At 39.5% G+C, this 15035-nt stretch overlaps 1 protein-coding gene across 1 annotated transcript; it reads right to left on the reverse strand.

Moving 5' to 3' along the window:
- Positions 1-7662: 7662 nt before the first annotated feature.
- On the reverse strand, positions 7663-8563 carry LOC122061327 (protein GAST1). The gene is made up of 4 exons (XM_042624559.1): positions 8395-8563; positions 8230-8286; positions 8112-8145; positions 7663-8038 (listed from the first exon to the last, which is right to left on the reverse strand). The coding sequence occupies exons 1-4, from the start codon at positions 8464-8466 to the stop codon at positions 7857-7859; spliced, it is 345 nt and encodes a 114-aa protein (XP_042480493.1). The 5' UTR covers positions 8467-8563; the 3' UTR covers positions 7663-7856.
- Positions 8564-15035: the final 6472 nt, after the last annotated feature.

The following is a 15035-nucleotide window of genomic DNA, read 5'->3' on the forward strand; positions in this document are numbered from 1 at the left end:
TTTTAATCAAGATTAAGGGTCTATTAGTTATTACATAATAGACCCACATAGGGGCCAAGAACAGATTCATGGAGGAATCAATAGAGGCCCAAGATCACATTTCTTGGAAAGTAAGGAAATTGTGCAAACGATGCACCGGTACTCCTCTCAAATGACCAATCCACAAGTACTCTACTAAACATTGTAAACCATTCCAAGACCCAAGTGTGCCAAGGGCCTCTATGGTTGCTTTGCTTATTCTCTATCTTTTTTATATTTGGTAGGAATTGCTTATTTTCTACCTAATCTATGGCTCTCCTGTTCATGGTTTCAAGAATCGATATCATAGTTGTTGTATTGATTGTACCAGATCGATATTGGAAAATAGTAAACAAGAGAAAATAATAAAGAATTAAACTCATACTTGGTGGCTTTGTGCTCCACCTTTTAAATTTATAAGATTGTGGGTGATGTAATCTTAATACTTATGAGAAGTATGAAAGACTGTTGCTATCCCTCATTGAGAATGAGATTTATGAGGGGAATCCCAAATTTGTTATCTAACCGAGCACAAATTTAGGGGATGGTACGATCTGATACTGATCCAAATCGGATTAGATTGGCATGTACCAACAGGTTTTGCCTTTGCTTTTTTTCTGAAAGTATAATTTTTTTTTTTTTTTTTACTGTTTTACTCCTAAAACACGGATAATCGATCCAGATTCCTAATACAAATTCAAATAATAAGTAAATGATAATGTGAACAATCTCTACAGAGCTTAAAAATCCAAATAATTATGTGCATGAAGTAAACTTGAGGTGGATTTATCAGTATTTGAATATGCATATGGTTAATACATCAATTTATCTTTATCTTTTTCTTTTCTTTTCTTTTTCTTTTTTTTTTTTTGGTTCTGAGCTATCCAACTTCAATATGATCAAATTCTTTTAGGATGGATTTCTGAATTTGTGTCCACTAATAACTAATTACTTTTCATGATATACAGGATGAGTATTACGATTTTGTTTATGGAAATTGAAATAAAGCACAAGTATGTGTTAACTAGGGGTGTCAATTCGTGGCCCGATCCGACTAAACTGATTGGAACCGATCGTTTGTAGATCGGCCCGGCTCGGACCATTTATTAAATGCATCGGGCTTCAGTCAGGCTCGTTTACAAACAGTCGGTCTCGGTTTTGCTACTTGGACCGTCGGGCCCCCAACCGAGACAGACCGAATAACACCTGACCGAGACCGACCTATTGTGCACTGGCCTGGCCCGACCCTTTAATGATTGTAGAATACCTATTTTACCCCCCAAATTAAAGAGTAAAAAGTAAAAAGTAAAAAGTAAAGATATATTCACATTTTAAATAATGGTTATATTTGGTATCATTTATTGATTTATTGTCTTTTTTTTGGGCTTGCATGAGTGAGCTGGAATATAAGAGCACATTTTAAAGAGGGCCCGTTTAAAAACCGGCTAAAGCGCTTTTAACATTAAACATGTCCGTAGCCCGGTTAAGGCCCTACCAAAGCCAGATTAAGGTAGTCCGATTATAGCCCGAGGCCGACCGACCAAATATAAAACGTACCATGCCTTCAATAACTAAGCCCGATTAGTTAAATGGGCGGACACTGTGCAGCCTTTGAAAGTCTTCAAGCCTGATTAATCCCGATCGAAACCGAACTGGCCCGACTGGTTGACACCCCTAGTGTTAACTATAAAGGGGAAATGGTTTATGGAGGGAGGAGCATGACCTTGTCTTAAGACATATGGGGTAAAATGATCACCTCCGTCTCTTAAGAAATGCAAAATGATTTCTCAGTTGATGCTTTATCATGCATTCTCATGGGTTTCTGCACACTTGTAAGAACCACAGTCCCCCATGTGATACTTAGGTGTTTGTTCTCATTGACCCAGTGCTGGTGCATGGGCCACACAACCAGGTAGCGTTATCTCTTTCAGCTATATATAAATCAAGGAGACATGAATGGTCATTGGTATCGCAGACTCACACCAGCATGAAGCCAATGAAGGAACACACATGGATATAAAGACAAGATTGGCTTTTTGGATTTCACATGGGTGGCTTTTTGGATTTCACATGGGTGGGGGCCTAATTTTGCCGCCCGCGGTGTCTAGACACAAGGGGCACACAACCAGGACCAATCTTTTGCCCTAAAATATTAAAGTTACTTGTGGTATAGAGTTGAGTTGGTTTTGGTGTGGGAATGGTAAACCCAAAACCAAAACAATAAAAAAAGTTTGATTTTGTTTCAATTTGGTTTTGGATTTGTATCGAACTTTTTTGGTCCGATCTGGATTCAGTTTAGCATCCATATTTATACAACATTATGAATAAAAAATGTTTGTTTTATGAGTTTCAGGCTGATATCAATTTCATTTCAGTTTGATTTCAGTTTCAGTCTAGGTTATAAACCGGTTTTGACATTCGATTTTTTATTTGATTTTAGTATTGTAATACCCCAAATTGAAACCAGCCCAAATAAGATTTTGGTTCAGTCCAAATTATTTCGATTTGATAGATTGACTTACCTGGTTCGTCTCAAGTTCGACACCCCTTACTGAAAAAAATTAGGGAAAACTAGGATGAACTTCCAGGCCTTGGTAAGCTTACCAAAGTGGCCTGTTCTCAAATCTTGATACATGGCCCGATGTACCCTCCAACCCTATCTCACACCGTCCATGTGGTGTAGGAATCACCTTAGGGGTGTGAGATGGGGAGTGTGGGTACAGCCAGTAGGAGATGATTCAAATTCTATAATTTTCAAGTGATCTAATTCAATATACACATAATATAAATACTTTTCACACTTTGTCTTGGAATTTTCATTCTTGACAATACATATGCGACGATCATATGAAGAGAGTGCCGCGGAAGATTAGAGTTGGGAATGAAACATTTTCATCTACCTCGAATGGAAGCAATGAAGCCCATTACCGGTACTTATTGAACTGATTACAAACATCACCATAGACTGACCATTGTTGTTACTACATTAGGAGGGGAAAGTAATAAAAAAACACACAGAACATGCCCTACCATCGCCCGTTGATCTTAGGGAAGCGCTGCTTATTGTATGAGGGCTTCGACTACAAATACAAACACAAACACAAACACAAACACAAGGATCTTCAATTCATTTACCTTCAACTCCCTGATATCCCCCTCTTGCATCTGTTGTAAATTGAACATCTCCCTTGATTCTTCTGTGCATTTGGAAGATGGAAGCAGTTCCCATACCGCTGCTGATCGCAAGTAGATCGAGGAATCAAAGCATTGTTCGTGTTAATCATATAGTCGGGCATCAAGGACTCATCGTAGTCAAGGAAAGCGGCAATGGTGATGTTGCGAACTGGTGTTGAGTAACTGCTACCATCACCACCTTCACATTGGAGTAGCACCACCAAAACCACCACCGCTACTAGCCGGAAAACTCTCTTCTTCCACCACTCCATTCCCTTTTCTCCTCAACTCTCCTTTATCTCTTGGCTACGTTTTTCTGCTACCCAATGTAACTATATATAAATATAAATGCCTCAAAAGCGTTGGAACCATTTGGATAAGAAATGAGAGGCCTATCTCACTTTACATGATTTCCACTGTAGTGTGAGTCCCCACTCCCAACTCCCCACCTATTGGGATCACAAAATGATAGATATTAAAAAAAATATATATATATATATATATTATAGGCAATTTTCATGAGAAGCATTCTCGTATCGTATTTGATTCATTCTTAGATTCTACTCAATTTTTCTTTTCTTTTAATTGAATTTTATTTTGAGTGAAATCAAAATATAGATCAAACTCCGTACAAGAATGATTCTTAGTAGAAAACCTGATCCAAATTCATTTTGAACATAGTTTTAACCTATCACAAAATGATAGATATTTCAAACTTTTTTTATATGCAAAGCTAAAAGTTATTAGTGTTTTTTATTTTCTTCCTTTTTTTTTTTTTTTTTTTTCCTCCTACACATCCGCATGCGTATTGAAGTGGATTACTTAATGATTTTTAGGAAAGCATCATTTCAAATTTTGTTAGACCCAGTGTTAAGTTTGTCTTGAATTCTTGACCCGTTTTGAAAATTGACCCGATTCAACATATTTTGGTGGCGACCCGAATGGAAAATTTTCTGAGATTTGTGATGGAAGTAGAGGGGTTGGGCCGATAGGCCCAAGCCCGGAGCCCATCACTGATCTCGTATGGGAGTGCGGGGCGTAGCCCCGCGGTATGGTTCGATCGGATCGACCGCGAACCGATAGGTCGACCAGCTATTTGGAATATATTTAATGTATTGTTGCTTGTTGAGAAAGTCATAGTATTCCAGGGTTTTCACGCAGCTAGGATTTCAAGGCGAGTTTTTCCTCGCCATTGCTAGGGTGTAATTTCTCTTCTGCATAATGAATCATCTTCTTCTTCGCCCGAAGACGTAGCACACCACCCTGGTGTGTGAACCTCGTTAAATCTCTGTGTCGTACGGATCTATTCTCTTTATTATTCGTCTTTCTTGGTGTTTGATCTTACACCCAGTTCTAAGGCATTTCCAATAATTGTTTAGAGCTAGGAAGGGTTGGAAATTTCCATAGCCACCTCATAAGAAGGGCTGGCTTGGTTGAAGTCCACCTCCTTCTTAAGGTGATTGAATAAATCAAGATAATAAAAAATAAAATCTTTGTCGTATGGGATGTTAGTAAGGATGAACATGACGAGGTCTTATTGCAAGACTTGCTGTTTTGTTTAATGAAAATTGAAATTCAAATGTATCTACCTCAAATTTGGGGCAATTTCCTTTTCAAATCACATCAAGACGAACTTTGGAGTAGGGAAGGCAACTCTGGGTTCAATGAAGGTACGAAAATATCTGTGGTTGATAATAAGTTGTTAAGTTTGTCTATAATTCTTGAACCGTTTTGAAAAATGATTACGATTGGACCTGATCAACTGTGACCAGATGAATCGACCCGCGACTTGGAGGAGTATACAATGTACTATCGTCTTGTTGAACAAGTAGTTGTAATTTAGGATTTTTTGAGTTAGGGTTTCAGAGCGAGATTTCTTGCTGTTGTTTGGATGTAATATCTCTCCTATGTAGTGAAACTTCTTCTTTTTCACCCGAGGGCATAGTACACCAAATCGGTGTATGAACCTCGTAAATCTCTATATATTGTGCGGATCTGTCTTTGTTTATTTTTATATTTATTGGGGTTTATTATAACATAAGTATATGCATGGCCGCATCACAAGCTCAATCGACAATCAGTTTCTGAATATTTGGGTTAAAGGATTTATATTGATGAGAGCATATCTTGGACAAAAGAATTCCTCCTCTCATGTAAGAAGATATAAAAATTGTTGGAAGTGTGAAGCTTTAATAATTATGTTCTGTGATCTTTCTTTTCTAATGTCATCAACCATTGTCCGATCAAGAGTGTCGGCCTTTGGCTTTCTATGACTTTAAGCTTGAAGAATAGTTTAGGCTCGTCGAACATGGCGATGGAGTTCAGTACCCATCATCTATAAATTTAGATCCAGCTCTTCAATTATCGGGAGTTCAAGTAGTGTTAAGTACTCATATGTGGACAAACACTAGGATAGCCTAGTGGTGGTAGTTTTGGCTGGAGCCAGCACCTAGGGGAGGAGGTTGTGGGATAGAACATTGTCGTACACATTGTGTGAGTGTGTGTGTATGTGTTTTCTTATTTATTTTGTATCCACCCGTGGGTTGCCCAAATGGTTAGGACGAACTGGGAATTGTGTGGATACGCGTAAACTGTCTCCCTCCAGTCCGATTCAAGTGATCTAAAAATCCTAACCACTGGATATTGATTTGAATATCATATTTTTTGAGTGGGCCCAATCATTCCTTAAGTTATTCCTTAAGTTATATTTTAGACTTTAGACATCATACTAGAGGACACCGTCGAAAGCTTAATTCTCACTTTGACACCAAACATTTTATTCCTTCTTTTCTTTTTTCTTTTTTCTTTTTTTTCATATAATAAAAAATGTCAGAAACATTTTTCTGGATGACTATCAAACGTTTTTTTTTCTTTTCCATATAACAAAAAATATTAGAAATTTTTTTCTGGATGACAGTCAAACGCAGCATTTGTTTTGGCAGCAAAATGAAATGCCTGATTCAATAAATTTTATGTTTTAAAATTTGTTTTTTAGGTATAATTTTCTTATTTCATCTCATTTTATGCCAAACATGGATTTGGAATCCTTCCACAAAAAAGTATGATCTTAATGGGCAAACCCTAGCCCAAACTGATGAAATCAGATTGAATCGACTAAAAAACCCCAACACAAGTCAAATTGATTCCTTATTAGTTTGGTTTTAGATTGGGTTACCGTAGAACCGGTTGGAAACCAGACCACATTCAATCCAACCCAAGAAAAATGGAACAATAACCAAACCCAATTTGATAAGAAATCAAAAGTCAAAACCAACGGAAAAAATAAATAAATAAATAAAATATTTTTTTCACATAATTATGTATAAATACATAGTAAACAAAACCCAAACCGCACTGAAACTTCCTAAACCCGAACCGTCCCTTTTTTGTTTGGTTTCGAATCCACCCCTTCTCACACTGTAACCATAGCCCTAATGAAACTGGCCCAATTTATACCGCTGCCTTATATTATATTAATACCTACGCTCCCTTTGGAATTGGGAAAAATAGTCCCAAACCCAGGTTCCTAGATCCTAAATCTTAAGATTAATACATAGATTTCACCAAAAAAAAAAAAAAAGATTAATACATAGAATTTTCAGTTTTTGTGTCAAAATGCCATTTAAAAAAAAAATAGTGTTTGGTGAACCTATTTCAAGAATTATTACCTTAGGGCCTGTTTGATAACATTTCAAGAAACGCGTTTCTGCCGTTTCTGTGTCTAGAAACGGTAGAAACGGAACAAAAAGCGTTTGATAAAACTGTATCGTTTCATTTGTTTTTAGAAATAGAAATTGAAATTTCTACCTATTTATGGTTCAAGAAACGACCCAGGCGAAACAAGTAGAACTTGTTTCCCCGTTTCTGGAAACGACTCGTGGCCATTCTTTCGCTAATTACTATTGACTTTTAAAAACATGACTTATCAAACACCTTCAATTCCGTTTCAATTTCTAGAGACGGAAATTTATGTTTCTGCCGTTTCTTGAAATAAAAACGGCAGAAACGTTATCAAACGGGCCCTTAGTTGTTCATTTTTTTTGTATTTGAAACGAAACCAAAAGGATGGAACAAGGTTTTATCGTTCCATCATTTTGCATTTTTATCATTTTTTTTTCCCTTTTCGTTCCAAAAGAATCAAAAAACACCAACTTGGCACCAAACAATTTTTTCCTTTATTTGTTCTTAGAATTGAGAAACGTCATAAATGTTTTTTTGAATAACTACCAAACGCAGCCCAAGAAACAATTTCACTCAGAGAGCTGATTTGGGAACCCCCCCCCCACCACCCCCCAATTGTGCCAAAGATCAAGTGGGTCTCATTGGTTTCCAATTTCCAACAACAATATAGTGTAAGTGGAGTAGAACCTGCATACCCCACTCTCTCTCTCTCTCTCTCTTCAGAGTTTGAATCAGGTCCTCATACAAGAATGGTTTTGATATGAAAGATTCACTCAATGTGAAAACCTATTGTAAAAAGAGATGTTTCTTTAATCAATTACATATATAAAGATGGATGGACTGAGAAGCCACTAGGCCCACTACAGTCCCTTATCTTTTTGAATTACCTAAGGAGGAAATGAATGACAGAGACAATACATAGAAGCAATTACACAGAGCTGAAGAAGAGAATCATGAGATAGAGATTATAATAATCCTTCTGATCAAGGGCATTTGGGTCCTCCCCTCTTGGTCTTCCAGTTATTATAGCAAGGACAGAACTGCTTGTTCCCATATGTTCCAGGAGGCACACACAAGCACTTAGCACAGCACTTCTGGCAGAAAAACATACATGGCTTCTTGTAAGCTGTTGCCGAGCACCGAGTAGTGCAACGCGGGGCGCACTCTGCACACGAACCATGCCACACTTCAGCCACACACACACACACAGAGGCAAGATATGGTAATAAGTCACTCACCTTGGGGTTGAAGGCTGCCTTGGGTAGTCCCATGCTGCAATCCAAGAAACAAAGAGAGGGTTAGCAATGGAAGCGAAGGGAAGAAAATTAAGTGGGTGATCATGACTCTCTTACTTACCATGTTAAAGCTGTTGGGTGGTTCTGGTTCTGCAGATGGAACCTCTGCCTTAGTTGCCTAGAAACAACCAAGAATCCCATATTAATTAACCAAGTAAATTATGAACATAAACATAATATTATGATCACAATATGGGATACCCATTAGGTAAATGAGGGGGCTTACCTTGATTTCTACTAGTAGAAGAAGGATCATCATCACAAGACATGGCAACAGAATGCTAATTTTGTTTGCCATTGCCTGAGCAGTTGAGCTTGAAGAAGAGAGGTAGATGAGAGGTCTAAAGGGAGGGGGAAGGGAGAAGTTTATGTGGTTGGATGAGTAGTTGGATGGGAAGTTAGAAGGTATTTATAGGCAGTTGGGAATCAATACTTTCAAATTTCAAAGGTCAAAAAACCATATATTTTGTCTCTCTTTAATAGTGTGAGCCCCATTATATCCCAACCTTGAAAATGACTGGTGATTCCTGAAGGCAACATAAATATCCTTTGTCTTTCATGAATGACGATCATACCCCTTACCTAGTTGAAGGGCAGATATATGGCTATTCTCATGGAAAATAACTACTTTTACCCTTCTCAGCCACCTAGCTCTTGTCAACCTAGCAGACACACACAGAGGTTTGAAATAATTAAATTGTATGATATTCATGTTGAATCAATGAAAACCAAACAATAACAAACCTAAATCCATGACATTTGATGAAGAATTCTCCTTGGTAGTTTTTTTCTTGTTCTGTTAGTCTTGTCTATTTCATTCTATACAAAGACAATTGTGAATTAGGTTCTCGTACAAGAATCATTTTCGTACAGTTTGATCCACACAGATTGAATCCGCCTCAAAGTTTGTCTTTGGATGGATTCTATCTGTGTGGATCAGACCCATACGAGAATGACCTGATCCGCTCTCCACAAAGACTAGGGTTAGCAATTAATGTGCATTACTAATATTATATAGATTGAGAGCAAGGACCAATCCTATCAGGCTCAATAGCTAATGTCTCTCCTATATTAACACTCTACACTTTAATAAATAGATGGAAAATCCATTACCCATTAAGGAAACCACCTCCTATATTGAGCTCCATCCAAGCAAGCTCATCTGTTAACACTCATCCACTAATCCATATTCGTACAGTGATCGGATGCTAGCCCATACATGATGAAAACATTACAATTAAGTGCTAGACATAATAAATGCCCTATCTTTCAGTGCAAGCATTATTTTTTATCTCAAGTTGTTTGATTCTAAAAGTTCCATAGAAGTTCTTTTTCACATATTTCTAAGGAGGCAAATAGCAACCAGTTCGAAAGGCTGTCTCTCTCGCATGTAAGACACTCTGGCCATTATCCACTCCTTGGCTGCTTAATTTATATAATCAGGAACCCATGTATTCCTCATGCAATCTTTTGCAACAAAATTTCTCTAAAAATAAAAAATAAAAAATAAAAATAAATGCAAGTATATGCAAGGGCATATTAGTCAATAAATTATTTTTCTTTCATAAAAGAAAAAGGGCAGTTTAGTAAATTGTAAGGGTATTGAAGAAGGAAATTTGGGTTTCCCAAAGCCTGTCTTCTCTCATCCATGTGCTCTGCAACTATGAAGGCGATGGGGGGAGGTTGTTCACATGTGTAATCACATGCCCTTCTTAGTCTGCATGGGACCCTTACTCTTTGTCATTAAACAAACAACACAAACAGATAATCATCTCCTTCTTCTTCTTCTTCTTCCACTTTCAGAGAAAAACAAAAATAAAAAGCGGGTTTGGATTATGGAAGAAAAGGAAGTACATGAACCATACGATTCTTATTATTAAGTATATTCATCAGTGGAAAGAAGAGTTGTGTATGTTGTCTTGTGACCCTGTCTGGTTTCATGAATGAAGAAGCTGGCAGTTGTTCTTATTGTCCTCTTCCTTTATCCATTTTGTCTTCATAGAGAAGGTGTGTGAGACTGTGAGGGAGTGTTAGGAATGCTTTTCCATCACTATCTCTCGTGAACTTCTAATAAAAACATGTTTTTAACATCTGCTATTGTTTCTTCCCTTCTGTTCAAAGCTAATCTTGGAAATCTGTGAGAGAGAGAAAGAATTGATTGTGTCATTTATAGCCGTCCATTTCATCCACTAAGGCTGCTTGACAGTATCAGATCATGGGCAGGTATATAGGTTAGGTTCCCTATCATATGTGGTCTCGTGATATATTGTCTATATGGTCTTCAAGTGTCAGGTGGTTAAAACAAAATCTTATTCATATTTTTTATTTTCAAAATAAATTGAAAGTGATTTATTATTATGTTATTCTCAAAAAATATCATTGTCTCACACGTTTTTTAAATACATATGTCAAATGACAGGATTTAACTTTATTGAAATAAAAAGTATGATTCTAAAACGGCACAATTAAAGTAAATTTACAACTTCTTTATCATCAATTTTGTTTACAATTTGTGTCCGACTTCATTGATCAACAAAACCAAGTTTGAGGGTTTGACTTACTTGATGCTATTAATAAAAATTCTGTTGGGGCTGTTCGACATGCCTAAGTTTCAAGTGTGGGGTGATGCCGAGAATGATTTGTTTTTGGTGAAGTCAACATACCATCTCCTCACTGATCAATATGATAGAAGAGGAGTTGGTTCAACTTCTACATCTACTCACGAGAGTTGCCGATGCATTTCAAATCTGGTGTGGAGAAGATCTAGTAGTGTTTTACATTGCCAAAGATCAAAAGTTTTTTTGTGGCATTCATGTTCATATGGTCTCTCCACGGCGAAAGATCTTGCAGTTTGAAGGTGGACCTTGAGCGACTCCCAATGCCCCCTCGTGAGAAAGGAACTAAATCAACATATCACATCCTCCTTGATTTTTCATTTACAAAAGTTGTTACAAAGTTTATAGGAGGGCATGGAAAACTTAGTGGTAGAATCAGACAATAAGGAGCTGATATTATTCCTTCCTCGAAAAAAACCCTTCCTAGCTAGATTTGGTTAACGTTACCAAAATATCAAGCATTTAGCTACACACTTCAGATCTTGTTCTTTCCAAGTCATTCTTTCCAAAACATTTCTAGAGAGATTAATTGTGTGGCTGACTCCCTGACCTAAAAGACGTCCTCAGTGCATGTATAGGACATTATGGCCCATTTTCACTCCTTAGTTGTCTAAATTATATAACCCGAATACCTTACACTGGTCACACCTCAACAAATAGACATCTTCAGCCACAAACCTTTTTTACTTTTTCTTTTGTGTAAAAACATATATATGATTTTACAAGCCTAGCGGTCGGATGGTCCCACCCAAACATCCCTAAAGATGCCCAACACTAGAAAACCCATTCATCCAAAAAAACACTAGAAAACTTGAAAATAGAGTTAAGAAATGAGTCCAGTGAATCTTCACGTACATGAATGCATGTGAACATCCCTAGTCCGTGGATATGGCATCTTTTTTCTCTCCCCCCATTTAATAGATCAATGCTTATTGAATGGTCATGTCATTTTCATCACTATAGTCCTCAATTTGTCATTATCATATGTTTAATATTGTAAAAGCTGGATGCGCTTCGGATAACTTAAGGGTTATAATTCTAATTTTGAGGCCCAACGTCTAGGCTGGGTTGGACTATAAGGCCCTACACACTGTATACCAAAGCGGATGGCCTTATCTGTTCAAATTGCAAGCCCTACAGTCACCCTTGACCTAGATCAATTTCACTCAAAGTTCTTTGAAGAGAAGCCAAGATGAGTGTGAATTGTGAAGGGTTTAGGAAGGAAAATCAATAACTAAGCAATCCTGTGAGAATATATAAAGGTGATGGGAATTTGAGAAGGGTGGCTCTCAAAATTGAAGAGAAAGTTGTCCTAAGAAATGTCAATGAGACTGTAGAGAGCTTAAAGGAGATTTTCCTTCATCGAGGCCTTTAACTAGTAGAGGGAGTAATAATGACCTTAGGATTTTGGGTAGCCCTTCTCCCAATTTGAAGGAAAATTTTCTCTATACTAAAATCTTTGTTTTCCCATTAGTTTTGATATAAGGGCAAGAGTTTGGCACATCGTCTGCTTGCTACAAGCTAACGGCATGCAGCAATGTGGAGCACGACACAAGAGGATGGTTTTTTTATTTTCAAGGAGTGAGGAGAGAGACAAAAACAGCTAAGAAGGCGATTGGGCCTTGCCTTTTTCCTTTGTATAATCATATTTTTAACTAGGACAATGATGACTCTATGCCCAGAAACCCTTCCCTTATGTGGTAACAAATGCATGTAATCCATGGAAGTTTACTAGTTAACACACACCAAGAAACCCTTTCTCCAAATTGCAAATGTTGTCCTTGAATTCAAGTGCTACAAGGTGTCATCCTTGGCCTAGTAGAAAACGAAAAAAACAGAGCAATCAAACAATTATAACGCAATACATCCATGAAGAGATTAGAGCTGTTTTCACCAACAATGGATAAAGGGTTACACCCTCTCTTCCTCGTGCCTCTATGTCTAGAAAGAATTCTCATAATCCTAATAACTCCGATTGTAATATTTTGTAAATTCTCATAATCCTAATAACTCCGATTGTAATATTTTGTAGGGAAACAAAGATACACAAATTTTCATAATTACACCCACGTAAATCCTAAAAAAATTCCTCAACCCTTCAGAGGCAGTTGACAATCAAGCTCACAGAATACAACACATCAACCCTCAACAAGGGTCGGGTTGGGGTAGTTATAAGAGTTTAGGTGCTATCGGCAAAATGATTCCATGATGACCGCAAGATTTTATTGAAATCAATTAATTTATCTTTGGCAAAAAAAATTAAAAAAAAAAAAGGTCTCATCGCACTTATACCAATCTTTTACATGACTCCTAGCACTTTTTATCTAGTCAATCACATTTTCTAAAAACTTGAAACGTTAATTATTATATAGATTGAAAAAACCACTCAACTAAGTTATAATTTACTTGGACTATATGACTCATCATGTATGGATTTTTCCTTTCTATATGTCATCAATTATTGTTGAGCCTAGTTTGAGTTCATTTCTTTGAGCTTTTCAAAGTTTTTCTAATAACATGAAAATCTTATATTAGACATTTGAATTTTACCATTGTTGCTGCCAAAAAACCCCGCTAGTCGAACCTATACAAACACAGACAACGGAGGCCCGGAACTTTGTCCAGGGTTAGTCCTCCGACGCTCAAGTCAGGGTCGGCCGCACAGTTCAATAAGGGAGTAATGGTGAGGGTATCAGAGCTTACCTCTTTCCTTCCTCTTGGCCTCCTTATATGCTTCTTCGGGGCTAGGGTTTCCTCTTGCCTTCTGGGGTCCACCTTGTGGGGAATTTTCCCCTCATGCAAACGACGTGACAGAGCGTGAAAGAGTCTTCGTACTCCCTACCTGGCGGGCGACACGTGTCCCGGTGGGCGACGCGTGTCCTCACCCTACTGAGTTGTATGATTTGGCTATATCAGGAGCCCCCTTACTCCCGCTAGGAGTCTCTTCCTGTGGGAGTAACCAAATTTTTTGTAATTGTAATTTTTCCCTCTTTTTCCTGCCTTCGGCCTTATTCCTTCGGCTTTAGTTCTGCTTGCAACCGAGAGCTTCAGTCAGCCGATGTGAAGACCTTAGGTCAGTTCGGCTCGGCCTTGTTCGAGACACCGACCGAGGCAAGGACCTTCGGTCAGTTCGGCTCGGCCTTAGCCTGAGCACCGTCCGAGGCAAGGACCTTAGGTCAGATCGGCTCGGCCTTGTCCGAGACACCGACGGAGCAAGGACCTTCGGTCAGTTCGGCTCGGCCTTAGCTTTAGCCCCCGACTGAGGTAAGGACCTTCGGTCAGATCGGCTCGGCCTTGTCCGAGACCCCGACAGTGGTAAGGACCTTTGGTCAGTTCGGCTCGGCCTTAGCCTGAGCACCGTCTGAGGTAAGGACCTTCGGTCGGGTTCGTTCAGCTTTGGCCGACCCCCGACCAAGGTGAGGACCTTCGGTCAGGTCTGTTCGGCTTTGGCCGAACTCCCAACCGAGGTGAGGACCTTCGGTCGAGTCCGTTCGGCTTTGGCTGACCCCCGACCAAGGTGAGGACCTTCGGTCAGGTCCGTTCGGCATTGGCCTAACTCCCAACCGAGGTAAAGACCTTCGGTTAGGTCTGTTCGGCTTTGGCCGAACTCCCCATCCGAGGCAAGGACCTTCGGTCAGTTCGGCTCGACCTTAGCTTGAGCCCCCACTGAGGAAAGGACCTTCTGTCAGTTCGGCTCGGCCTTAGCCTGAGCACCATCCGAGGCAAGGACCTTCGGTCAGTTCGGCTAGGCCTTGTCCGAGACATCGACCGAGACAAGGACCTTCGGTCAGTTCGGCTCCGCCTTAGCCTGAGCACCCGACCGAGGAAAGGACCTTCGATCAGTTTGGCTCGGCCTTAGCATGAGCCCCGACCGAGGAAAGGACCTTCGGTCAGTTCAGCTCGGCCTTAGCCTGAGCACCGTCCGAGGCAAGGACCTTCGGTCAGTTCGGCTCGGCCTTAGCCTGAGCCCCCGACCGAGGCAAGGGCCTTCGGTCAGTTCGGCAAGGACCTTCGGTCAGTTCGGCTCGGCCTTAGCCTGAGCCCCCAACCGAGGCAAGGACCTTCGGTCAGTTCAGCTCGGCCTTAGCCTGAGCACCATCCGAGGTAAGGACCTTCGGTCAGTTCGGCTCGGCCTTAGCCTGAGCACCGTCCGAGGTAAGGACTTCGGTCGGGTCCGTTCAGCTTTGGCTGACCCCCGACCAAGGTGAGGACCTTCGGTCAGGTCCGTTCGGCTTTGGCCGAACTCCCAACC

This window comes from Macadamia integrifolia, chromosome 14, assembly GCF_013358625.1.
Source record: "Macadamia integrifolia cultivar HAES 741 chromosome 14, SCU_Mint_v3, whole genome shotgun sequence".
NCBI classification, from domain to species: domain Eukaryota; kingdom Viridiplantae; phylum Streptophyta; class Magnoliopsida; order Proteales; family Proteaceae; genus Macadamia; species Macadamia integrifolia.